This window comes from Leucopleurus acutus (assembly GCF_964270905.1).
Source record: "Leucopleurus acutus genome assembly, chromosome: 10".
Lineage (NCBI taxonomy): Eukaryota > Metazoa > Chordata > Mammalia > Artiodactyla > Delphinidae > Leucopleurus > Leucopleurus acutus.
In genome coordinates, this window is record NC_139153.1 from 41,030,114 (window position 1) to 41,055,633 (window position 25,520).

Genomic DNA, 25,520 nt, shown 5'->3' on the forward strand with positions numbered 1-25,520 from the left:
ATAAGCTTTCCCTGGCTTACCCTTACAGCCTAAATCTTAATCCAAAAATTCGCCCCCATTACTGCTTTTCACTAGTCTCTACTCACCCCAAGTGTTACTGCCACAACCAGATCATTCTTTTGTTTACAAATCTCTAGTAGCCTCGACATCTACTACCATGTAATCACCGTGGACAAAAATCTCTCATTTATATTTACTTTCTCTGCTTCCTTCCAGCTCATTTTTCTCAAACCCTTTGGTTCCCCACTAAAGATGCTCTCCCCCCTCAGTCCACTTCACTCCTCTACTGGAAAACTAATTCTCCTTCAGGAGGGGTTTAGAGTGATGAAAACCTTAGGCCAGGCATTATGCAAAGAATACCACAAATTTTCTCATTTAATCCTCGTATGAATACTAAGAATTAGGAATCATCCATTTTTACATTGGGAAAGCTGATGCTTAGACTGATTAAGTAACTTTCCCAAGGATTTTAATCCAAATCCTTCTGTCTCCAAAGCCACACTTTTTTTTTTTAGTCTTTGGTTGAACTATATACCATTCTCAAAGCCACACTCTTAACCATTCTACTTTACTGTCTCCAGAGGTCTGACTCAAATATGTGGAAGAGGACGTTTCCTTAACGCTGTCGAAAATAAGAAGAGCAAACAGATCTCTGCATAGTTTTATTTTTTAAACAGGGTCCTTCACAGATGCTGACAGCCTTCTAGCCTAAGCCCAACAGGGAACAGGGTTTGCAGCAGCATCTCCCCGCCTGGAGAGCCCCACCTGGCTCAACAGCTTGGCCAAGGAGCAGCACAGCATGCCTCTCTAGCAGGAATGGATGCAAAGCACGGGAGGAAGCCTGGCTCTTGCGCCCAGAATGCCAATAGGGAACAGGTGGTTAAGAGAGCCCTCTCCCCACGCAGCCCATCGGCCCATTCTCCGAGACCTTTGTGGTGCTGCTGGTGGTGGTAGTGTGCCTTCTAGTGCGAGGCAGAGTGGTTGCCCACCTCAAAAGATTTCCAGATGCGATTTTAAAAGCTCTTAAGAGACAAGGTAGTAATCTATCAGTCAAGGGCAAGCAATGACTCCTCAGGAAAAGCCCACGCCTCTACCACAGCGCAGCTAACTTCGAGGGGCACAAAGAAACGTCTGTAGTGGCAAGAAAAGGGGCTTCCGTAGTGCCCATCAAAATGTAGGGAGAGCCACAGCCCCTTCGTCCATAGAGGAGCTGCAAGTCCATTTTCTCTCGTCTGAGTGACAGAAAAGGGAGGCGGGCACCCCAATGTCTCCACTCTGAGGGCCTCAGCGGCGCACCTCTCAGCCTTTCTTTCTAAGGGCTGAGAGGCTGTCCTTGTCCGTCTCCCCACTCAGCCCCAATCCCCCTCTCCCAGTCAGCACCCCTCTCTCCCCTACTCGCTCTCCCTCCAACCTCCTTTCCCCACCCCGCTGAGCTGTAGACCTCTCTTCCCTTATCCCCCGCCTCTCTTCCCTCCCCATTCGGTCCCCTGGCCCTCAGCCCCGCGCCGCCCAGCACCCGGGACCTTGAGCGTCACGTCGCACAGCTTGCCCTGCCGCCGGATCTCCTCCATGACGCCGTAGCCGCGACTAGGCAACTCGGACACGGAGAAGTGCACCAGATCCTCCAGCTCCTCCGCGCCGTCCTCCACCATCTTCCCCGGCCGCCGCGACTGCGCAGGCCTGGCCGGCTGGCTCGAACCTAAGCTGGGCGGGGCGAGGGCGCCTGTGGACGGCAGCTCGGAGCGCAAGGCTGGAGTTAGACGGAGCTGCGCGGCCGCCGTAGTCTCAAACTGCTGTGCGCCGGAAGCCCGGCTGCCCCGTTTCCTGGTTCTTGCGCATCCTTCGTTCCCCCGCTACCCCTACCCTGGCTTCGCGCCTGCAGCTGCCGCAGTCTTTTTAGATTAATCGGTCCCATCTCCCGTCCTCCTAATTCGGCCCTGGCCTTACTTGTATCTCAACAGAGGACCGCGGACTTCATTTCCGCCACCACCCCCTACTTCCGGAATCTCCGGAAGCAGCCTGTTGCCACGGCGACTGTGTACACAGCCCGGCAGCCGAGCTTGCCGGGTTTCTTCTGTAGCTGCTAATGCAGTGGTCGGGCTGCGGAAGGGCTCCAGCCTCCGGAGCGGTAAGCAGGGGTCACGCGCGGTCCGGGTGGAGAGAAGGAAGGCCGGAAAGGGGGTGTCCGCCCGGGCGGCGGGCAGCTGCTGGAATTTGAACACCGCTCCACCCGGGAGTACCCCAGCTTTGGCTCGCTGATCTGTGAAACCCGGGCGGAGGAGGGTGAGGCGTCGAGGGGACCCTTTAAGCCTTGCTGCGGCTTAGGGTTTTCGGATCTAACGTTCCCTGGCCCCACGAGGGTCCTACGTCGCCCCTGAGGTTCAGAGATCTCTGGTCTTCTGGACTCTTATGTATTCAGTTTTCTAACTGGAGGGGGCTTCGGGATTGCCATCCCGGCCCTTCGCTTTACAAATGCGGAAATCGCTCCAGAGAGGCACAGGAATGGTCCCAAGGCCCACTGCCTCCCAGACACCACACAGGGGTCCAGCATGTTGGGTTAGAAAAAGGAGAAAGACCAGTTTGGCCTGGGTCCGAGTCTTTTGTTTAGTCCAAGGCCAGGTGCGTTTGGACCCTCTTTTGGGGGGTTCAGATGCTGCTACCTTGCTGGTGGCTATGAGTGTTCTCTTGAGAGCCTCTGTTCTGGACAGGAACACTGGAAGATAGGGACCCACCTGGTCCTCTCCTTTTGTTGAGCTTTCAGGGGTGCTTGGTGGCAACCTGTTCATTCCCACCCCTAAAACAAATGAGGAAACTGTGAGCCTTTCAGCAGAGAGGGCTCTTGGTGGCCACTCAAAGGTTCACTTATTTACACCAGAAATATCTAAGGGTGGTGTCCACGAGGGGAGAGGCATTCCCCACAAGGTCCTGAGAGAGAAGGACCCTACTAAAAGGGAGAGCGTGGTGAGGGGCTGAAGTTGGCTTATTGCAAGTGGGCCTGGAAACCCAGTGTCCTCCTGGAAGGGCTGTGGGCTCAGGGTTGGAGGTGGTGAGGGAGGTGAGTGACATCATGTGCCCTTTGGGACTCTCTCAGTTGTGACCGAAGATGGACCCACATATGGAGATTCCGCCACCCTCTGACTTCCAGTCATGACCATCACCACCAATCACCATTTCTTAAGCACCTACTCTGTGCTGGGCACTGTTCCGGACTTTGAGGGGGGACTCAAAAGAAATAAAAGGCACAGTCCTGTCCCTCAAACCGCTTGTAACTTAATTTGGGATCTGAAACCCACTCAAATGATGTGGCGTAAGAACGGTAACAAGGATTATTTCAGTAAGTGCAAGTTGGCATGGGGTCTCCAAATGACTGGGTGTTGAGGGGCTGCTGGGTAGTGGATTTGCAGGAGGGATGTAGTTAATAGAGAAGGCTTGTGTCAGGTGGATATGGCTCCTGGCGTGCCTGGAGCCATGGGCGTGAGCATGGGGAGAATTGGGAAGCACAGATAGAATGACTACTTGTGCATGTTGGCAAATTGCTGGGCAGAAAAGGGGCAGGCTCTGAGGGGAGGGTAATGCTTGAAGCTGGCCTGTGCTGCCCTTGGGCTGTCTGTGGGTAGGGGCTGCCAGGAGGGAGGCTTGAGCAACCCCCTACTTCTTCATGGTCCCTTTCAGAGGGCACCCTGGGCAGCATCTTAACTTTCCTGGGCAGGAGGATGGGCCATCGGACTGGTATGGGGAATGGTTCCCAGAACTTTAGAAATTGAGTGTAAGTGTTTGCTTGAGTCAGCACACCTCTCTCCACTCTCCACTTCCCAAAAGCCTAGATCAAAGTGAACTTGGAGATGAGATCATCTCTTAAGTTTCCTCAGTTTGGGAGTCCTGTTAGAGCTATTTGTGGCTTTTTATTTCTAGAGCTCAATTTTGCAAACAAAAATCTTAGACCTGAAATTGGACAAGCCATTATCCTTACTCACCTGAATACCTTACAGATTCACTTTCTAAAAATTAAAAGATCTGAGTGATCCCACCCACAGTGGCCAGGAAAAGACTTCCATGAAATAATTACTTGAGGAATGTGGGAAGTGGACTCACACTCTACAGTAGGCAGGTGTGAAAGTAGTTTGCTTATTTAATGTGACATCTGAAGGGTTTGTAATAGGGGTTAGAGTTTTATTTTGCCCACTTCATGGAAACTGTAAACTGAAAGAGCAGGGCCTGTCTCTATTTAATTTGCTTCTATAGAGATACTTAATGCCACTTGATGATAGCTAAGATAATTGTATGAGGAAATCAAGTGGTCACCACAAGTTGTGTCTAGAAATGTGGAGGGACATTAATTTTTTAACAGTCAAGGTCTTGAAAATTAGCTTTTTAAAAATATTGACCATCTGATCAGTTTATTTGTTAGAACACTTTGCAGTAGCACAAACAAACTATTTTTTCCTGAACAACGGTGATGATATTGCTATTTACCAATTTGAAGATGAAATTGAGTCAGCTCCCTATCCCTCATGTTTTCCTACCTCTTCATAAATTCAGCAATTCCTTTGCTGGTTGTCTTTTTCAGAAGTATCCAGGAGTTTTCTTTAGCCTCAAGTCCTCTGTCCTACCCCATGAAAGTACAGGTTATTTTAGGGGCAAATGCCTCATTTCTTATGGAACTGGCCCAACCCTGTCAGGGACATCAAAAGAGAAGTGCACGATGCAGCACACATCCTGACCCTCAGGCATTGTCTCTATTCAAAGTCTGTTTTTTACTTTGTGGAGCATTAACTCTAAATGAGTTTTGGGGTTTTTTTGTTTTGTTTTGTTTTGTTTTTGTGGTATGCAGCCCTCTCACTGTTGTGGCCTCTCCTGTTGCGGAGCACAGGCTCTGGACACGCAGGCTCAGCGGCCATGGCTCATGGGCCTAGCCGCTCCGCGGCATGTGGGATCTTCCCGGACCTGGGCACAAACCCATGTCCCCTGCATCGGCAGGCAGACTCTCAACCACTGCGCCACCAGGGAAGCCCAGTTTTGGTTTTTTAAAAAATAAATTTATTTATTTATTATTTTTGGCTGCGTTGGGTCTTCATTGCTGCGCGCGGGCTTTCTCTAGTTGCGGCGAGAGGGGCTACTCTTTTGTTGCGGTGTGCGGGGTTCTCATTGCAGTGTCTTCTCTTGTGGAGCACGGGCTCTAGGCGCACGGACTTCAGTAGTTGTGGCACACAGGCTCAGTAGTTGTGGCTTGCAGGCTCAGTAGTTGTGGCGCATGGCTTAGTTGCTCTGGGGCATGTGGGATCTTCCCGGACCAGGGATTGAACCCATGTCCCCTGCGTTGGCAGGTGGATTCTTAACCACTGCACCACCAGGGAATTCCTGTACAATTCAATTTTTAAAAATGTTTATGAAATACTTTAGTTGGACAGGATATTAGAGATCAATTAACTCTCCCTGTAATACAAACAATCCCTTTTGTAGCATCTCTGCTAGTTGGCATCTTGCTTGACTGTTTGTAGTGTTTATGGTCCTTACTTTGAGAAAGTCTTTCCCACTATAAGAAAACTCCACATAATAAGACGTTAATTTACCTAAATCTTCCTCTCTGTCATTTATAACTATAAGCTTTCAACCTATTCGGTGAAGCTACATTCAATGTTTATTTTAACATTTTATTATACATGGTAATTACTTGTGATAGTATAAATGAAGGAATACAAATATATGTGTGCCTGCCTGAAAGAAAATGATGAGAATATACATAATTACGTTTTAGGAGAGGCAGAGGAGGTAAGGGACTGAGATTTTTCTCTCAATGGAGTGGCAGAGAAGAAAGAATATTAGACTATGGGCTACATTAAATGTACTTCCAGGGAATCTTTTTCTGATCTAAGTTAGTCTAATGGAGGTAGAGAAGGAGGTGCTACATCTGAAGTTAGGTATATTAATGAAAAAAAGAAAATTAGTTCTAATGCATTTCATAGTCAGTATTTTAGAGGAAAATATAATGAATAAGGCAAAGTGTAGGTAAACTCTGATACGGAGCATTTGTAGAAACCACATCTAAAATTAGGCCACTAGGGACTTCCCTGGTGGTGCAGTGGTTAAGAACCTGCCTGCCAATGCAGAGGACACAGGTTCAATCCCTTGTCCAGGAAAATCCCACATGCTGCAGAGCAACTAGGCCTGTGGGCCACAACTACTGAGCCTGCGCTCTAGAGCCTGTGAGCCATAACTACTGAGCCCATGTGCCACAACTACTGAAGCCCATGCACCTAGAGCCCATGCTCTGCAACAAGAGAAGCCAACGCAATGAGAAGCCCGCACCCCACAACGAAAACTAGCCCCCGCTTGATGCAACTAGAGAAAGCCCATGCACAGCAATGAAGACCCAATGCAACCAACCAAATAAATAAATAAAAATAAAAAATAAAAATAAAATTAGGCCACTAAAGGGAGCATTCTTTTTGCTTTGTATTTCAGTCTCTTAGGGGGTTTTTGGTGGAGAGTGGTGAGGCACCCTGTAAAGTAGGAAGTACACGGACTTGTTGAACAGCATCCTGTGGACGGATCACTGAAATGCTGGGGGGCAAAAGGAAGACTGGCTCTCAGTGGGAGAGGAAAACATGGACTGCACATCATGTTTTCTGATCTTGATGAATGACACCTCCATTCTAATGGTTGTTGGAGGATGACTACTGAAAATTTTGCTATTTTCTTCTTTTTAGCTAGAATGGGTACTAGGAAAAAAGTTCATGCGTTTGTCCGTGTCAAACCTACTGATGACTTTGCTCATGAAATGATCAAATATGGAGATGACAACAAAGTAAGTACAGTGTGTTTGCCTTCACCTGCCTGGGCATCTCTCTGTCCCTCCTCACTACAACCTCTAAGGTTTCCAAGCAACCTTTTAAGGACCAAGACAGAATTGGTAAAAGTTCAGATGGAATCTAGAGTCATTCAAGGCCAAAGCACTCCCCCACAATGCTGTTGATGAGGAAACTCATGAAACTCCCATTTTTAATGGGAGTAGGTCCTTGTTGGTTATCCATTTTAGATACAGCAGTGTATACATGTCAATCTCAAAATGGGAAAAGAATTTGAAAAAGAATAGATAGATGTATAACTGAATCACTTTGCTGTACACCTGAAACTAACACAACATTGTTAATCAACTATACTCCAATATAAAATAAAAAGTTAAAAAAAAAGTTTACCTTTGTCCTTATATCTGACACAGGAAGCTGACATTTGTCCACACTCATAAAACTTTCTGGTGATCAGATCTCCCAGGAAGTACAATAGGAATGTCTTCAGATGATTATTATTAAACTTACCAAAGGGAGGGAGAAACTCTTATGGAGAGAACTGGAAAGATCTATCCATCCCCCTGTCCCCACCACTGTCCTGACAACTCTTCTGAAGGCTGTGACAGGCTTAGGACACCTCGAGACTATGGGATGTTTTCATTCAGCAAATATTTGTGGATCTACTATGGGTAGCATGGAGACATTAAGAGAGGAATTCAAAGGCCAACTTCTCAAGGTTCGAAAGTCCTAGCAGTCAGAAAGAAACTCACATGCAGCGCTGTGAAGTGCACGCTGATGGACACGGATTCAGTGACGACTGAAGCACAGAGCATTTAATGTATGAATAGACCAAGCCTTTCTCTGTTGATCTTAGTTTTTCTGCATGTGGCTGTGTCTTGGCTTCTGGACTAGGGCAGCCAGTATAAGATTCCAGTGAGAATCTGTTTACATTAGAAGTCCCCATTTCGAAGATTGGAATCTACCATTGACCTAACCCAATATGTTTCTAAACTAGCTGCTGCCACAGTGGCTTGCTATGGAGGGATCTAAAACTTTAAAAAAATTTTTTAGAAATCTTTGCATCTAAAAATCTGCTGATTACAAGTAGGTAGTCACCCTCAATTTAATACCAGTGAGTAACTGTGTCTGAGGAGTCCAGAGCCTTTTCTGTGGCTATCATTTCATCATTGCTCACATTAGCCCATAGCGTGTGTGTGGAAGTAAGTGCTCACCACAGTGCTGAGGGAGGCCTCACCGCCAGTCACCAGGGAGATGGGGCTCAAGCCCAGGCCTCCGTCACCAAGCCCGCTCTTCTCTCTGGCCTAATTCAAGGCCTCCCTGTGCTTATTGAATTTATCTAAAGCTTGTTTAATGTGATAAATATTGATATGTGATAAATATGCTTGACCCCATATCAGAAATGGGGGAATCAAGACAGACAGCACCCTGAACACTAGGGTGAGATGTGCTGAAACCAGCAAGTGCTCCAGTCTCCTGATCCTTCCACCTTGAGGATGTGTGGCCTCCCTGCAGTGCCTTCCTTCCCACCTCCCAAAGGTCGTCCAGAATATGTGCAAGTCCCTGTTCTTCCTAAAGTTCACCTCCTCTGTTTCCTCCAGGTCAGGCCTTGGCTATCAGTGACTTTTTTATACCAGTTTCTTAACAAGTATCTCTCTCTCTTCCTAGACCATTAATATTCACTTAAAAAAAGATACTCGGAGAGGAGTTGTCAATAACCAGCAGACAGACTGGTCATTCAAGCTGGATGGAGTTCTCCATGATGCGTCCCAGGACTTGGTTTATGAGACAGTCGCAAAGGATGTGGTTTCTCAAGCCCTCAATGGCTATAATGGTAATTTAGTTAATTAACTGTTGTTTTACATAAGAACCTGTGGAACCTCCGCTCACCCAGGAAGAGGTACAAGTATTTTGTGGTGAATAAAATACAACTTCACTTACTAACTTTTGTTTGATTATTTGTCTGTCTCCATGTTCTTATGGTGGGAAACTTATTTGCTTGGTGATACTGTGGGCATGGCTTGATCCATGGTCCTGGGATCCTACCTTCATAGGAAGATTAAATGACCCTGACTCTCTATAGGTCATGGGGATTCAACTATTATCCTGTTTCAAATCCCCTGAATATTAGTTTTGAACATGTCTTTATGATACATTTGATGGAGTCAAAACATTTTTCTCTTGGCTACCTGCTAGGAGATATTTCCATTCATTCTACCAGCACAATCAATCTATTCTATTGTAGTATAGTATTATTTACATATATCACTAAAGACGAGTACAGTTTGACTTTCTTAAAAGCTTAACTAAAAAGCTTTTTTAACAAATTAAAATTTATTGGGAAATTTTTACAAACTAGTTCACTCTAAGACTGTTTCAAAATCTTTTTTAAAAAATATTTATTTATTTGGCTGCGCCAGGTCTTAGTTGCGGCATGTGGGATCTAGTTCCCTGACCAGGCATCAAACCTGCCCCCCCTGCATTGGGAGCACAGAGTCTTAGCCGCTGGACCACCAGGGAAGTCCCTTAAAATCTTAAAAAGATTAAAATATCCATAGAGGGACTTCCCTGGCGGTCCAGTGGTTAAGACTCTGTGCTTCCACTGTAGGGAGGGCGGGTTTGATCCTTGATCGGGGAACTAAGATCCCGTATGCCACGCGGCGTGACCAAAAAAAGAAAAAAAATCCATAGAAAAAAATATATCACAGTCTGTAGACTTTGCCCGTCTGGTGGCTCCTGACTAGAATGTTCCCTGTTTGCAAGTTTTAGGCGTTCTGCTTAAAAGTCCGTTGAGTGTAGATGCCTAAACATTGTAATGTATCCTGTGTGTGATATATAGCTATGGTCCCCATCGGTCCTGAGGGGATGTGGCCCTGAGGAAGTAGAGACAAAGGAGCTAAGGCCCGGGGAGGCTAAGAGTCGTGGGCTCTGAGTGCTGTGGAGCCACAAATGGGCTCTGAGTCCCAGCTGAACTGACTCCTTCCTGCACATTTCTGCAGGATTAATAGACACTGCTTCTGACTCCAGCTCAGATGCTGAATTAAGACCCCTTGTGTAAAACCTACCAATCCCAGGAACTAGAGCATTCACGTGGCAAAGGCAAACACTGATTTCCACGGCCCAGCATTGCCCGGGCAGATCTGCTTTGTAAATGCCCAGAAGCAGCCTTTGGGTTGGGTCTGGCTCAGGCTGCTCAAGCCAGGAAGAAGAGCAGATGGGAACCAGAGCCCAGGGTGACTGGTTTGTGTTCCAGAGCCTGGTGATGGTAGACCTAAAGCACGAGAGAGGTGCAAGTGAAAGTCTTCCCAGAAAGGGCAATGTGACAGATCAGGGCTTGGTCATGGTGTTCCATTTCTGAAAGTGGCCTGGGACCAACTAGCAGCCCTTTAGTCCAGTGGGAACTTGCAGTCTACAAAGAATTCCCACCGCTAACAGAAAATGCCCTTCTGACTCCCATCTCTTCCTGGGGATTTTGAAAGCCCTTCTTTCCTCCTGCCTGGGCTGTCCTGCAGGGAGGCCAAGCCCTGAGAGCCTGGCTGTTCATGATCTTGCTAAAGAAGGGCTGAGTTCAATGCTCTTATCTCCCTCATCTTTCTAGGAAAATTCCCAGTTCCTCTGTTCCCTGGAATTCCCTGCTCTCCTCAGAAGCCCTAGGATCAGATCCCCTCTTGGGAGAGGAAGCAGTAGAGCACTACATGGACCACAGATTCAGAGCAGCTGTCTGTGTTTTGACCATTTATATCCCTGTTTCCCTGCTCACCCACCCTCCATGGCAGGAATTCCTGCTGTCCTTGGCTGTTCCTGATGGCCACCTTCACACTAGGGTTCTGCCTGGCACTGGGCATGCTGGGGGATGGGAGAGCTATCCTTGGAGCTGTTTTTCTGGTTGTCACCAAGACGTGTTTTGAAATGTTTGCAGGCACCATCATGTGTTATGGGCAGACGGGAGCTGGCAAGACATACACCATGACGGGGGCAACTGAGAATTACAAGCACCGGGGGATCCTCCCTCGTGCCCTACAACAGGTAGAGAGTGGGCCTGTGGGTGGGATGCCTCTTTCTACCATACATGCTGCCCATCCCAGGTGAGCTCCTGGAGACAGTGGGGTCCAGCCTCAAAGGAGTTGCAGCCTGTAGGGGAGACAGCCTGTAGGGGAGACAGGTGGGGGGGGTGTGTGTGTGTGTGTGTGTAAACCAAGAGTTTAGGTTCCAGGCTCTGACCTACGCCCATGCTGAGCCTGTTTCCTCATTTGTTAAAGAGGGAGTCAGATGTGCTGACTGGCTTCTTGCTGCTCTGATGGTCTATGACCCTGTAATTGAGGATTCGGAGGTCCTAATCCTGTTCCTTCCTGGTTTTAATGAAGGAGATATGAACCCTTGCAGAGCTTCCTTACTGGCCTGCTCTGGTTTCTTGCACCACCACAGCCCCAGAAAGAGCAAAGGGAAGAAGCAGGGCATGACATGAGCTTTCAGGACCGAGTCAGCCTTGGGGGTCTGGGAAGTGTGACTGAAGACAGGACAAATGGGCCTTCCTTCAGAGTCTGCTAGCCTGCGTTCTGTGAGGACCCTCTTTTTGAAGGTGGGAGGCAAAGGACTTTTCCCTAAAAAGCATCTTGAGGTTTTATAGCCCTGTGCTGTAAGAAGTGTAGGTGTCCCTCTAGTGTATGACCATCCATGCGATAATTTCTTGAAGCAATATCCTTAACATCCCACTGTCAACGCTTCAGTATCTCAGCATCTTAGACTTTATAGTCTAGCCCAGCGCTGCCCAATAGAAATATAATGTAAGTCACATATGCAATTTTAGGTTTTCCAATAGCCACATTTAAAAAAGTAAAACAAGGGAAATTATTTTTAAATAATATATAATAATATATTTTATTTAACTCAATATAGCCAAAATAGCATTTCCACATGTAATCAATATGAAAATTATTGAGATAGTTTACATTATTTTTCTTTATACTGAGTCTTTGAAATCTGGTATGTATTTTACATTTACAACCCATTTCTATTTAAGACACTAAATATTCATCAGAAAGAGTTGCTCTGTATTTACAGTTCATGAAATTTACAGTTGAAAAGGTAGATTTATAAACCCAAGTTGTTCCAAACATACTTAAAAGTTTACCAATAACTGAATTTAGTATCAGTGTTAAATTTTTAGTTAAAATTAAATAAAATTTAAAATCCAGTTCCTCATTTGCACGAGCCAGATTTCAAGCGCTCAGCAGCCACCTGTGGCTAGTGTCTAGCATATTGGACAGCACAAATCTAGCCTGTTAGAGCAAGATGGGGACTTCAGGGATCATCCAGCCCAACTCCCCATTTAACAGATAAGAAAGTTAAGGTCTAGAGAGGGGAAAAGACCAGCCCAAAGTCACCTGCTGATAAGCACTGGGGAGGATATTAGGAGTCCAGAAGGCTGAGTTCTGGCTTGACTTCTTCCCCTAATAGCTGAGCCACCATAGATGGGTATTGCCCCTGCCCTGCTTCAGTCGCAGTGGCATCATGAGGGTAGAATTAAAAAATGGATGTGAAAGAAGCTTATATGTGGTGAAACCCCACAAAACAAGAGATCTTCACTCCAGAGTCCTTTCTGTTCATCATGCCTCTACTTCTTGAGACTGTACAAGTATTAGCCAATCTATAAGTCAGGCCTCAAAAAAACTACAAGATGATAATAAATACTGCCCAATAGACTGCAACTACTAATAATTGTTGTTGCTGATGACCATCACACCAACTAGACTGTAAATTCTTCTAGGGCAAGGATTCCCTCCTAAGGTAAGAACTCCCCTAGCACTGGCTGGCCGTTGGAGTTCTGCTCTCAGTGACTGCTGTCCAATCTCCCATCTAGGTTTTTAAGATGATCGAAGAACGCCCCACACAGGCCATCACTGTGCGTGTTTCCTACCTGGAAATCTATAATGAGAGCCTGTTTGATCTCCTGTCCACTCTGCCTTACGTTGGACCCTCGGTCACACCTATGACCATTGTGGAAAGTCCTCAGGGGGTCTTCATTAAGGGCTTGTCAGTCCACCTCACAAGTCAGGAGGAGGATGCGTTCAGCCTCCTTTTTGAGGTGAGATGATCAAGTCTACGGGTTCCTTCCTCCTTACCTTTCCTCCCTCCTTTCCTTTATTTTTCTTTTCCTCCTTCCTTAGTTTTTTACTTACTTTGATAACCAGAATGAAAATTAATATATGCTTGTTTAGCAAGTTCAGATAGTAATGAAATATACAGAAGCAAAAGAAGAATTCACTCATCTGTTTTCTACATATGGCAACAATAATGTGTATTTTGGCTTATTTCCTTCTAGTCTTTTTTCTTGTGAAGTTTTTTCTTTACTTAGTTGAAATTGTCCTTTTTTTTAAGTTAACATTAAATCACAGGCATTTGTGGTATAGAAAAAATAAGAATTAATGTCCTTGGTATATAAAAGCTCTTACAAATCAATGAAAAAATTCCCCGGGATATGTTATTCTTTTAAAAATCATGTAGATTAAAACTCTATGCATTGCTAGTGAAATGTAAAATAGTGCAACCATTTTGGCAGTTTCCTAAAAAGTTAAACATTAATTTTATCATAGGACCTAGCACTTCTACTCCTAGAAATCTACCCAAGAGAAATGAAATGTGCACACAAAAACTTGAACACAAATATTCATATTAAGACTATTCATAATAGCCAAAGACTGGAAATAACCAATATATTCATCAATGGAGAATGCTTGAACAAACTGTGGTACATCCATACAATGGAAAACTGTTTAGCAATAAAAAGAAATGGAGCACTGATACATGCTACAGCTTGGATGAATCTCAAAAAAAATGCTAAGTAAAAGAAATAAAAAAGTTACCTGTTGTATGATTCCATTCATTTGAAATGTCCAGATAACCACATCTATAGAGACAGAAAGCAGATTAGTAGTTGCCTGGGGGAGGGGACAGGAAGTGACTGCAAATGGGCCTGAGAGAACTTTTTGGAGTGATATATTTTAAAAATAGAATTGTGGTGATGGTTGCACAACCCTGTAATTTTACTGATTTTAAAAATCATTGAGGGCTTCCCTGGTGGCGCAGTGGTTGAGAGTCCGCCTGCCGATGGAGGGAACACGGGTTCGTGCCCCGGTCCGGGAAGATCCCACATGCCGCGGAGCAGCTAGGCCCGTGAGCCATGGCCGCTGAGCCTGTGCGTCCGGAGCCAGTGCTCCGCAACGGGAGAGGCCACAACAGTGAGAAGTCCGCGTACCGAAAAAAAAAAAAAAAAATCATTGAATTGTATACTTAAAACAATGAGTCTTTTTTTTTTTAAACAGTGAGTCTTATGGTATTTAAAATATATGTCGGGGACTTCCCTGGTGGTCCAGTGGCTAAGCCTCCACACTCCCAATGCAGGGGGCATGGATTCAATCCCTGGTTGGGGAACTAAGATCCCACATGCCACGAGGTACAGCCTAAAATATATATATATTTATTTATTTATTTATTTATATATTTATATTTATTTATTTATGTCAAATAAAACTTCTTTTTAAAACGTCATTTAGGTGTCCTCAGGGGTGATATAAACCTGGATCCCTTGCATGTACACATTAGAAAGAGCCTCCCAGGTGGCAGCAATGAGGCATTCTCGTCTTATTGTTGCTCCTGACATTTCACCATGAAGAATGATGTTTGCCGTAGGTTTTTGGTGGCTTAAGTTGAAAGAACGTCCAAGTTTGTGAAGAGGTTTTTTTTTTTTTGCGGTACGCAGGCCTCTCACTGCTGTGGCCTCTCCCGCCGCGGAGCACAGGCTCCGGACGTGCAGGCTCAGCGGCCATGGCTCACGGGCCCAGCCGCTCCGCGGCATGTGGGATCTTCCCAGACCGGGGCACGAACCCGTGTCCCCTGCATCGGCAGGCGGACTCTCAACCACTGCGCCACCAGGGAAGCCCAAGAGTTTTTTTAATCATGAATAATTATTTATTCATACCCTTAGAAGTAAGCACTCTCCTGACTTGTATGGTAATCATTTCCTTGGTCTTGTTTATAGCTTTACCACCTGGAGCATCCTACCTATGTATTCTCAAGCAGCATAAGTTACTATTTTGGAAATTTATATACAAGGAATCATGTAGGATGAATTCTGTCTTATTTCTTTTACCTTTTATCTACTTTTTATGTGTAATTCATCTGATGTTACTGTATATTTTTCACTTTCATCATATTACATTGTGTGAATATACTGCAATTTAGTTATCCATTCTACTTCTGGTGGACAGTTGGGTTTTCCTAGATTGGGTGTATTTCAGACATGGCCACTAGGAACAAGAACTAGCAACATTCTTGTATGTATATCTGGGGCACATAAGCATGAATTTCTCTAGGTAAAATCAAGAACTGTAATTGCTGAGTCATACAGAGTGTGTCTTAAGCTTTCTTAAATGATACCAACTATTTTCCATAATGGTATACTCCCACAACACGTTATCAGAATTCCCATTATTCTGACCCTAAAATCTTGACCAATCTGGCTGGTGTATAGTGTTTCCCACTGTGGTCCCACTCACTGGTTTACATTTACCTGATTACCAGTGAGATTAAGGACCTTACTTTGTGTTTATTGACCATTTGGATTTCCCTGTTCATGTCTTTTGTTTATTTTCTTTACAGATGTCTTTTTTTCTCTCTTATTTGTTTGTATAAATTCTTCATATATTCTGAAAACTAGTTCTTTTTTCAGTTGTGTGTATTACAATGTTTTCTATTTCCTGTGACTTTTTTTTTCTCTTGATGTGTTATTTGATGAACAAAAATTCTTACGTTTAGGTTAGTTGAATGTGTATAAATTTCTTGTTTTGGCTTTTCGTGTAAAGAGCATATGAGAGGATTTTTAAAAATGTACTCTGACAGTCTTTATCTTTTTTTTTTTTTTTTTTTTTTTTTTGCGGTACGCGGGCCTCTCACTGTTGTGGCCTCTCCCATTGCGGAGCACAGGCTCCGGACGCGCAGGCTCAGCAGCCACGGCTCACGGGCCCAGCCGCTCTGCGGCATGTGGGATCTTCCCAGACGGGGGCACGAACCTGTGTCCCCTGTATCGGCAGGCGGACTCTCAACCACTGTGCCACCAGGGAAGCCCCAGTCTTTATCTTTTAACTGAAGCATTTCATTCCATTTGCACTTAACGTAGTTTCTGAAATATTGGGGTTTAAATCTGTCGTTTGACTGTGTGTTCTTTTTCCCATTTATTTTTCTTAACTGTTTTGCCTTCTTTTTCATTGGATATTTTTTTATTATATTTGTTTCCCTCTTTACTAGTTTGGAAGTTATATATTCGTTCATATTTATATTTTCTCTCTCGTTTTTCCTAGAAATAACAACTTGCATAGTTAGTTAATGCACACACATACAGACATACCAATAAGTTGTATAAGTTGTATAGCTTACACAAATAAGTTGTATAACTGGTGAAGTCTGAATAAGCTCTGTGGATTATACCAGTGTCAATTTCTTGGTTTTGACATTGTACTACTGTTTTACAAGATGTTAATCATAGGGAGAGGCTGAGTAGAAGGTAGAGAGGACCTCCCTGTATATTTCTTCCAAACGTTCTATGAATCAAAATAAAATGTTACCTTACCATAACAAGTATATTTTGTAATTTGATTATAAGCTCTACTCCCTTGGCCCTTTATCAGTGGTTCTTTTTTGAGGCTTGGGTTGAGACTATATTACTTTAGAGAATAGTTTTTTCTTTCAGGAGCCTAGGGAACATTACCAATACAGGGTCTCTTTAAATCAGATTTAAAAAGATTTTTTTTAATTTATTTTATTTATTTATTTTTGGCTGAGTTGGGTCTTCGTTGCTGTGCGCAGGATTTCTCTAGTTGCAGCGAGCGGGGGCTACTGTTCGTTGCGGTGTGCAGGCTTCTCATTGCAGTGGCTTCTCTTGTTGTGGAGCAGGGGCTGTAGGCACGCAGGCTTCAGTAGTTGTGGCACGCGGGCTCAGTAGTTGTGACTCGCGGGCTCTAGAGCTCAGGGTCAGTAGTTGTGGTGCACGGGCTTAGTTGCTTGGCAGCATGTGGGATCTTCCTGGACCAGGGCTCGAACCCGTGTTCCCTGCATTGGCAGGCGGATTCCTAACCCCTGCACCACCAGGGAAGCCCTACAGAGGGGAGAGGGTGTCTGTACTATTGGAGAGGAATTCCAAAGTTATGAATCTCAGAGCTTATATAGGAGCTGGTACATTTACTCCTCTTCCCCTCTGTTAGGATAGAGATTGAAGCGCGAGGGATGGGGCAGAGGTGGGGGGCGTGCAGCTAGAGACAGAAAGGGAGGATGAGAGAGCATGTGCTTTTTTTTTGAAATGTAAGTAAATCCTCTCTTAGGAAAGGAGGGCAAGGTCTCTACCTGGAAGTTAAGCTTTTGGTTCTGAAGGAGAAAGATCTTATCACCCTTTGAATGTAACAGATGGCTTGGGTGGGGGGATGGGAGTGTAGGGAGGTGAGGGAAGATACAAGTGGCTCTGGGTCTACCACCCTCAGAATGTGAAGAGCAAATGGCTTTGGGAGCAAAAGGAGGTATTCTCTATCTTTATAACATGTCAATTTCATTGCTCACAGAATCACCAAGAAATCCAGCAAGGGCTATCTTACAGCACATCCGTCTGCAGGTGCCTCAGGGCAATAAGAGCATTGGTTCTAGCTTGCAGTTCCTGGATTCCTGCTCCTGCTTTGTGTCTGGCCCTGGGTACTGGCCTTACTTTCTTGCAGTCTCAGCCATGCATTCAAAAGGAATTTTTAAATATTCTATCATCTTTAGGTGTTTTGCAGTAGGAAGTTTTCTGAATATTTAGTCCATTGTATTCCTGGAAGGCCCCCTTGATGTTTTGGGCTGTAATACAGTGCAAAAGGTGTAGAACTTAGAATTGGGGACTTGGGCTCAAATTCAGGTTTCTTTCAATCTATGAAGCCTTAATGTCGAGCAAATCATTAATCTCTTCAAGCTGCAGTTTGCTAATCTATAAAAGTGGAGACACTGTTTTTAAACCTACCCCAAAACATTGTTATGAGAATCAGATGGGATCAGGCATTTTTTTAAATTGAGGTATAATTGGCTTGTAACATTATATTAGTTTCAGGTGTACAACATAATAATTCAATATTTGTATATATTGCAAAATGATCACCATAGTAACTCTAGTTAACATCCATCACCGTATATAGTTACACATTTTTTCTGTGTGATGAGAACTTCTAAGATCTACTCTCTTTGCAACTTTCAACCTTTCAAATATGCAGTACAGTATTATTAATAGTCACCATGCTGTACATTACATCCCCGTGATTTATTTTATAAATACTCTGAAGTGGGATTGCTGGATCATATGGTAATTCTATTTTTAAATTTTTGAAGAGGGCTCCCCTGGTGGCGCAGTGTTTAAGAATCTGCCTGCGAAGGCAGGGGACACGGGTTTGATCCCTGGTCCAGGAAGATCCCACATGCCGTGGAGCAACTAAGCCCGTGCACCACAACTACTGAGCCTGCGCTCTAGAGCCTGCGAGCCACAACTACTGAAGCCCACTTCCCCTAGGGCCCATGTTCCGCAACAAGAGAAGCCACCGCAATGAGAAGTCTGCACACCACAAAGAAGAGTAGCCCCCACTCACCACAGCTAGAGAAAGCCTGTGTGCAGCAACGAAAACCCAACACAGCTGAAAATAAATAAATAAATAAATTTATTAAAAACAACAACAACAACAAACTATTTGTCAGCATTCTCCTGGCTGCATAACATTCCATTGTACAGCTAGACCATTCCCTAATTGTTGGATATGTAGGTTGGTTATGATTCAATATTCATGAACATTTTTAAGGCTTTTAATTCTTTTACGGTATGCGGGCCTCTCACTGTTGTGGCCTCTCCTGCTGCGGAGCACAGGCTCCAGACGCGCAGGCTCAGCGGCCGTGGCTCACGGGCCCAGCTGCTCCGCGGCACGTAGGATCTTCCCGGACCGGGGCCCGAACCCGTGTCCCCTGCATCGGCAGGCGGACTCTCAACAACTGCGCCACCAGGGAAGCCCCTAAGGCTCTTAATTCTTATTGCTGCTTTGCTTTTCAGAAAGCTATTATACAGGGAATTCCCTGGTGGTCCAGTGGTGAGGACTTGGAGCTTTCACTCACAAGGGCGCGGGTTCAGTCCCTGGTCGGGGAACTAAGATCCCGCAAGCTGCATGGCGTGGCCAAAAAAAAAGGAAAGAAAGCTATTATACAAATTCACACATCTCTAGCAGTGAGTGAAAGTATAGGTCTGGACTCCAATTTGTCTTCTATTCTCCTAGTTTATAAATGAGATTTCCCTGGGAGGCCTGGCTGATTGCAGTGATATAAATATCATTTCTGCATAATTGAAAAATGATCCAAATGCCGTGTTATTTTATATTTCAAAACGTTGTCTGTGTTTTCCGTCTTCTTCAGGGAGAGACCAACAGGATTATAGCCTCCCACACAATGAACAAGAACTCATCTAGGTCACACTGCATTTTCACAATCTACGTGGAGGTAAGTGCAAGCTCTTTGAAGAGCCGAGAGGGGCGGTCGATTCCCATGGGGCCTGCTCAGTAAGAACCTTCTCCCTGTGACAGTTTAACCTCTTTTTGGGTGTTTCATAGGCCCATTCGCGGACCTTATCAGACGCAAAGTACATCACTTCCAAAATTAACTTGGTGGATCTAGCAGGCTCGGAGAGGCTGGGGAAGTCTAGGGTAAGTGGGGGAGCAGGAAGTTCTTCCTCAAGAAGCCACAGCTCTGTTTCCGGCTTAGTTTCTGTGCACCTGGGCCGTCCCTCATTGGGCATTCGTGAGCACCATCCCGAGCTAGGCGCAGTGGAGCTGGAGGGACAGAACTAGCAGAGGTGAAACAGAGAGGCAGTTTCTACCTGGCAGGATTTTTGTAAACATTAAATGAGATGATGGCTCCTAAATTCTTAGCAAAGTACCTGGCACTCAGTCAGTGCTCAGTCAATGCTCCATGCTCATATTAGCGTCTCTCTATGTATCAGTGTGAGTGTTCACACAATGAATATTTGCATGAATTTTTCATCTCACATAAATATTCATGTGAGCGTATTAACGTAAGTATTCACAAGAGCATTCAGATGAGCATTCCTACCTGCGTTCGTATGAATGTTTGTATCTGTGTATTGAATGAATGTATATTCCCAGGATTATTTGCTCAAGTATCTGCACAAATATTCCCATGTGTATTCATAATAGTGTGACTCTTAAGAGAGTATTCATATAAATATTCACATAAGTATTCATATTCACATGAGCATTCATTCATAAGAATATTTGCACGAGTGTTCCTGTGAGTGTTCCCATTAGCCCAAGGCGGATACAATACAATCCCATGACAGGGAGAGAAGACCTGGTTCTGGGAAGGAGGCTCTGGCCTGGCCACAGACCTGCAGTGTTCTTTGTGGGGCAGCCTCTCCACTTGGTCTGATGAGGAACTGACCTTTGGTTTGTAGTCTGAGGGCCGAGTCCTGAAGGAAGCCACCTACATCAACAAGTCGCTGTCATTCCTGGAGCAGGCCATCATTGCCCTCGGGGACCAGAAGCGAGACCACATCCCCTTCCGGCAGTGCAAGCTCACCCACGCCCTGAAGGATTCCTTAGGTGAGGGTATGGTTGGTGCACAGTGGGGACGGACAGGCCTGGCATATCTGTTACTGGTGATAATGGAATTGCTCCCTCCTGGTGGCATGGACTTACCTGCAGCCTTTTCACAGTGACCTCACGCACACCTGGAAAGGCAGAATCAAGCACAGTGACCTCTCATGTCCCCCATGTCATTCTCTTCACTCCTCAGAACCTTTGCTTAAGCTTTTGCCTCTACCGGAAGTACCTTCTCATTTCCCCTCATCCCTGAACCAGCTGGCAGAATCCTTCATCACCCTGAAGACCAAGGTGGAGGGCTTCTCCGGTGACGTCTTCCCTTCCCTGACTGAGGAGCTGGGGCTGTGTCTTGTCATCCTTGTGTTCCCAGGCTTTTGCATTGGGCCCAATGGCACAGTGGTTGGTGTGTGATTATTAACTGAGTGCTCCCCCCCAACCCCGCCATAAGCAAAGCCCTGGCCTAGAGGCCTCTGCCCTACTCCAGGTCTTCTCTCCTCTGCTTTTCCCCCAGCTTCTCTTTTAGGTACATTTGACAGCCTCTCCTGCTTCTCTTCTTCTTCCCCTTGCCTCCCAGCCTCATGCATGCTTGAATGTGTCCTCTCTGACCCTGTCTCAGGCAGCTATCACGGACTGGGTGCCTTAAACAACAGACACCTATTTCTCACAGTCCTGGAACCTGGAAGTCCCAGGTCAAGGTCTGGCAGGAATGGCTCCTGGTGAAAACTCTCTTCCTGGCCTGTAGATGGCCACTTTCTTGTTGTGTCTTCACATGGCAAAGAGAGAGAGAGAGAAAGAAAAGAAAGAGATCAGAAAGGGAGACAGGGCTCTGGTCTCTTTTTCCTTTCTTACAAGGGCACTAATCCCATCATGGGGCTCCACCCTCATGACCTCATGTACTTAATTACTTCCTGCAGGCACCACCTCCAAATACCATCACATTGAGGGTTAGGACTTCAATATATGAATTTTGAAGGGACACAAATGTTCAGAGCCCTCCCACCCCCGCCACCTCCCACCCTCAAAGGAATCTCTTGGCAGAAAACCCACATGGTTCATGGCCCTTCTGTGTCCTGCTTTCTGCAGGGGGAAATTGCAATATGATCCTTGTGACAAACATCTACGGAGAAGCCTCCCAGTTAGAAGAGACGGTATGTAAAGACAGCCAGTGCAACCGGGATGGAATCCCTCCTCATGCATGCCAGGGCTGGGTAAACTGACACAGTAGCTATAGACATGGTCAAGGGTGGAGGGATCCAGGGATGAGTCTGAGCCAAAATTGCTGAAGGGGGCCCAGCCAGGATCCAAATACCAAGTACCAAGGGGCAGAAGCCATGTCAAGGAAGAGGCAAGGCAGGTGGCAAGCTCAGTGTGGGGGCCTATGTGAGAAGAGAAGGCTGAGAGCCAGCTTTGTGGGGCAAGGACTGTGTTTTCTGGCCCATGCCAGGAGTATTTTGCCGCTGCAGCGAGGAGCTCGGGAAGGAGAGGAAGAAGAAGAAGGTGCAGCGGCTGGATGGGCCCTGGCGGCCACGCTGAGGCCTTGGCTATTCTACTCCAGGTGGCAGGGACTGTCACAGGGTTTTAGTAGGAGAGGGCTGTGGCCAGAGTTGTGACTCGGGGAGATTAATCCAGCAGCAGGAAACAGGTGGCCCGGGGAGGTAAGAAGCTTATGAGAACCAGAGGCAGGAATACGAAGTGAGCCAGTGACACAGGTGAGTCCACATAGCTAGGCACCCAGGCTGGGGCTCCCCGCCTCTCCTCCCTACCCATCCTAAATAAGATAGGTTTGGAAATCTCTCCCTAGACATTTTGGTCAAATGTGGATGTTTGGGGCAAGCTTCAGTCATCTGGAGAATCCACTAGGTGAAACAGGTCATTTCCAGGGACATTGCAGGGCAAGATGCTTCTGCAGGGCCTCCCAGCTTGGTGCATTAGGGACCATCCCAGCTTCCAGGGGGAGTTCTCCGGCCACATACCCAGTGCCCTGGGACTTGGGAGGCCAGGGAGGGGACCTCCAGCTGATGTGCAGACAGCATCCCCAGAGGAAGGCTTCAGGCACCTACTGGTCTCACAGCATAACAAAGCATGAGTGAACCCCAAGAGGAGTCATGAATACTGGGCCTCCTGGCTGCCTGGTTAAGAAATACGTCCTCCAAGACTGTGGAAGACCCTTTCTCCCCTTATCCCCACCCCTGAGATGGTCACACAGGAAGCAGCTCTCCTGGTACCTGCTGTCCCCCGAGGCTTGTGCCCACACCACCTGGGATCTCTGATTAGGACTGAGCCCACAGGAGCCCTAAGGAGCTGCTGGAAGAGTATCGGGGGTTGGGACAAAGGCATATTGGGGGTGCAGAAGCTCATGATTCTCTTCTCCAAATGCTTTAAAACTTTAAAACTGTTCCTATCATGATTCGTGTTGCTTAATGCATTGACCACGCATGTGTGTATGAGGGAGTCGTGGCCACACTTGCTGCTGTGCTTACAGCAGGAGAGTCTGATTTCACCCTCACACAGAAGCAACTCCAACTAAAATGACAGGGGTCTCTTCCTGAGGGCTCTCTGTGAGCCAGTTCTGTCCAGAGCACATTACATACCTCAGCACTAAGTCTCCCAGTGACCCTATGAGGCAGGTCTTCCCAACTTTACAGAGAAGTTACAAGACCTGTCTGAGGTTGTGCAGTCAGTTGTTTGGTGGCAGATCTCTTAACTACTAGGCAAGACTGTCCAATGGAAGAGCCCTTTCAGGCCTTCCTCAGGCTACTTCTGGGTTACCCATCCCCCCTCCAAGTTGGCTTCCCTGTTTCAGGGCTCCGAGTCAGCCCAGCACAGTATGAGGCTGGGATGTCAGGGCTCACTGGCAGCTCATGTGCCACTGGCTGCTCCTGACTGCCAGGGCGTAGCCCTCCACTCCTCATGGAACATCAGCACAGTGGGGCTGTTTCCCAAGTGCCCGCTTCTGTGGCCACCCCATGGGCCCCCAGCCATAATTACCCCTGGCTGGCTGTGCCCCCAGAGGGACTCGGGCAGGACCCCCAGACGTCACTCCATGGGCCCATGGAGCATTCCTCTCTGCAGGGAGACTTGTTTTCTAGTGGAATCCTTTAACCTGTTTTGCACATATCTCTACTCACAAGTAATTGACCAAGAACATAGAGGTCTGTCTGATCTGTTTTTCAGCTGTCTTCACTGCGGTTTGCCAGCAGGATGAAGCTGGTCACCACTGAGCCTGCCATCAACGAAAAGTATGACGCTGAGGTACTAAGGGGCTTGTAGGCAGGTATCTTGCTGTGGGGAAGGTGTATGGGTTTGCTGCCTGGGTCACAAGAGCCTGGCTTCCCTTCCTGCCTTGACCAAAGATACGCATGTGATCCTGGGTCAGTCCCTTTCTGCTCTGGGATAGGCCAGTGTTTAGAGTCCCTTGGGGGCTGCCGCAAAGGTGAAAGGGCTAGGTCAGGCCCCCCACCCAATTCATATGTGGGGCTTCAAGGCCTCTGAGTGCCCCTGGGCTTCTGCATGAGAGTCCTTAGAGCTAATTGTTTCTGAGCTAAATCAGTGTAGACCATCTCTCAGACTCATCTGGTTAGGTCACTACAGAACCTCTTTCTTCCCAGCCTGAGCGATCCCTCTCAGCAAACAGCTGACCAATCAGAAGAATGATCAGCCTCACCATTAGCCAGGGAAATGCAAGTTAAAACCTTAGTGGAATTCCACCCTCAGACTAGCAAAAATTAGAAATTTTCTGACAATGTAGAAACAATGGTGAATATGTGCAGAAACAGCAATGCTTATTTACTTTTGGTCTAAGTGTAATGGACAGCCACTTTGGAGAGCATTTTGGCACCATCTAGTAAAGTAAAAACACATTTACCAATAATTTGGTTTTCCTTTAAGGTGCTTATGCAATCGTAGTTACTGGAGACAGGAGCATATACATGCCCTAAACCCATGACAAACCAGCTAAACTTTCTAGATTCTAAATCCTGAAGGAAAATAACAGTCCGGGGGCTCTGTGGATCTAACCCATGGTTTGGAGGTTGAGGAGGAAGTAGAGCTTAGAGCAGTGGTTCTCAAAACTTGAGTGGGTATCAGAATCACCCTGCGGTCTCATTGAACCACAGGTCACTGCACCCGTTCCCAGAGTTCCTGCTTCCATCGGTCTGCGGTGGGGGCTGAGGATTCAAGTTTCTCATGAGTGTCCCCGGTGCTGCTGCTGCTGCTATTCTGGGACCACACTTGGAGAATGACGGGCACAGTAGTTAAGAGCGCTGGCCCCTGCGTTGGGCTATCCTGGTTCAGCAGCCTGCTCTTTCCTTCGTCAGCTGTATAACCTCAGCGAGATACTTATTCTTTCTAAGGCAGGAGTAACAGAGTTCACTCTCAAAGAGATGTGAAGAACAAGATAATGGGTAGGAATCTTTTAGCACAGTGCTGTCATGGAGTAAATGCTCAGGAAATGTTAGCTAGCACTATAGTCACTTCTGCAGACCAGCAGTATCACTTCTAGGTATATAGTCTAGCAGCATTCTCACATATGCACATAAAGAGACTTATAGAAGATGGTGCTGCACTGCTTGTTGTAATGGTGAAAAGTTAGGAACATGATGAATAGCCTTTAACAGAAGAGTAGCTAAGTAGGTTGCACAGGGAGGGAGTGAGTGAGCTGTGAGCATGGATAATCTCTAGTGAGAAAACAACTTGGGGATTGAATGGTGGCATCTCTCGTTTATACCAAGTATAAGAACATAGAAAGCAATGCTGATAATCATTAGTGGATAGATGTGTGTACAAAGAAAAAATGTATGGGAGTGAAAAGACCAAACTGAGCAGAGGTTCCTTCTGGATGTCAGGGTGGGGAATGGATTTGGAGTGGGGTAGCCAGGGGCTTCACATTTATCTGAAATGTTTTATTTCTTAAAAAAACAAAAACAAAAACACCTGAAGCCAATATGGTGGCATGCTGTTAAAGTCAGATTTTAGGGTGGTCTTCCCAAGGTTTCATGGCATTATTTTTTATGCTTTTCTTATTTATTTTTCTTATTTTCTTATTTGGTGC

At 46.1% G+C, this 25,520-nt stretch overlaps 2 protein-coding genes across 4 annotated transcripts in view; one reads left to right on the plus strand and one right to left on the minus strand.

Moving 5' to 3' along the window:
* The window catches only part of KLHL18 (kelch like family member 18), a 51,438-nt gene extending 49,637 nt beyond the window's left edge, over window positions 1-1,801 (minus strand). Inside the window, exon 1 of the mRNA XM_082847382.1 lies at window positions 1,524-1,801. Within this exon, the coding sequence (XP_082703508.1) occupies window positions 1,524-1,652 (129 nt within the window). The 5' untranslated portion in view covers window positions 1,653-1,801. The remainder of the gene's footprint in view (window positions 1-1,523) is intronic.
* A 284-nt stretch (window positions 1,802-2,085) lies between these two features.
* Window positions 2,086-25,520, plus strand: part of KIF9 (kinesin family member 9) — a gene marked incomplete at its 3' end in the record, with an annotated part of 46,680 nt that continues 23,245 nt past the window's right edge. The window contains exons 1-10 of one of the 3 annotated variants that reach the window (XM_082847267.1): window positions 3,283-3,334; window positions 6,708-6,805; window positions 8,475-8,640; window positions 10,726-10,832; window positions 12,667-12,891; window positions 19,269-19,352; window positions 19,463-19,555; window positions 20,323-20,470; window positions 21,554-21,618; window positions 23,645-23,722. In XM_082847267.1, the coding sequence (XP_082703393.1) occupies window positions 3,298-3,334; window positions 6,708-6,805; window positions 8,475-8,640; window positions 10,726-10,832; window positions 12,667-12,891; window positions 19,269-19,352; window positions 19,463-19,555; window positions 20,323-20,470; window positions 21,554-21,618; window positions 23,645-23,722 (1,101 nt within the window). In that variant the 5' untranslated portion in view covers window positions 3,283-3,297. Of the gene's footprint in view, window positions 2,129-3,282; window positions 3,335-6,707; window positions 6,806-8,474; window positions 8,658-10,725; window positions 10,833-12,666; window positions 12,892-19,268; window positions 19,353-19,462; window positions 19,556-20,322; window positions 20,471-21,553; window positions 21,619-23,644; window positions 23,723-25,520 lie in introns of those variants that run through there. The other 2 variants (XM_082847268.1, XM_082847269.1) reach the window with 2 other exon arrangements.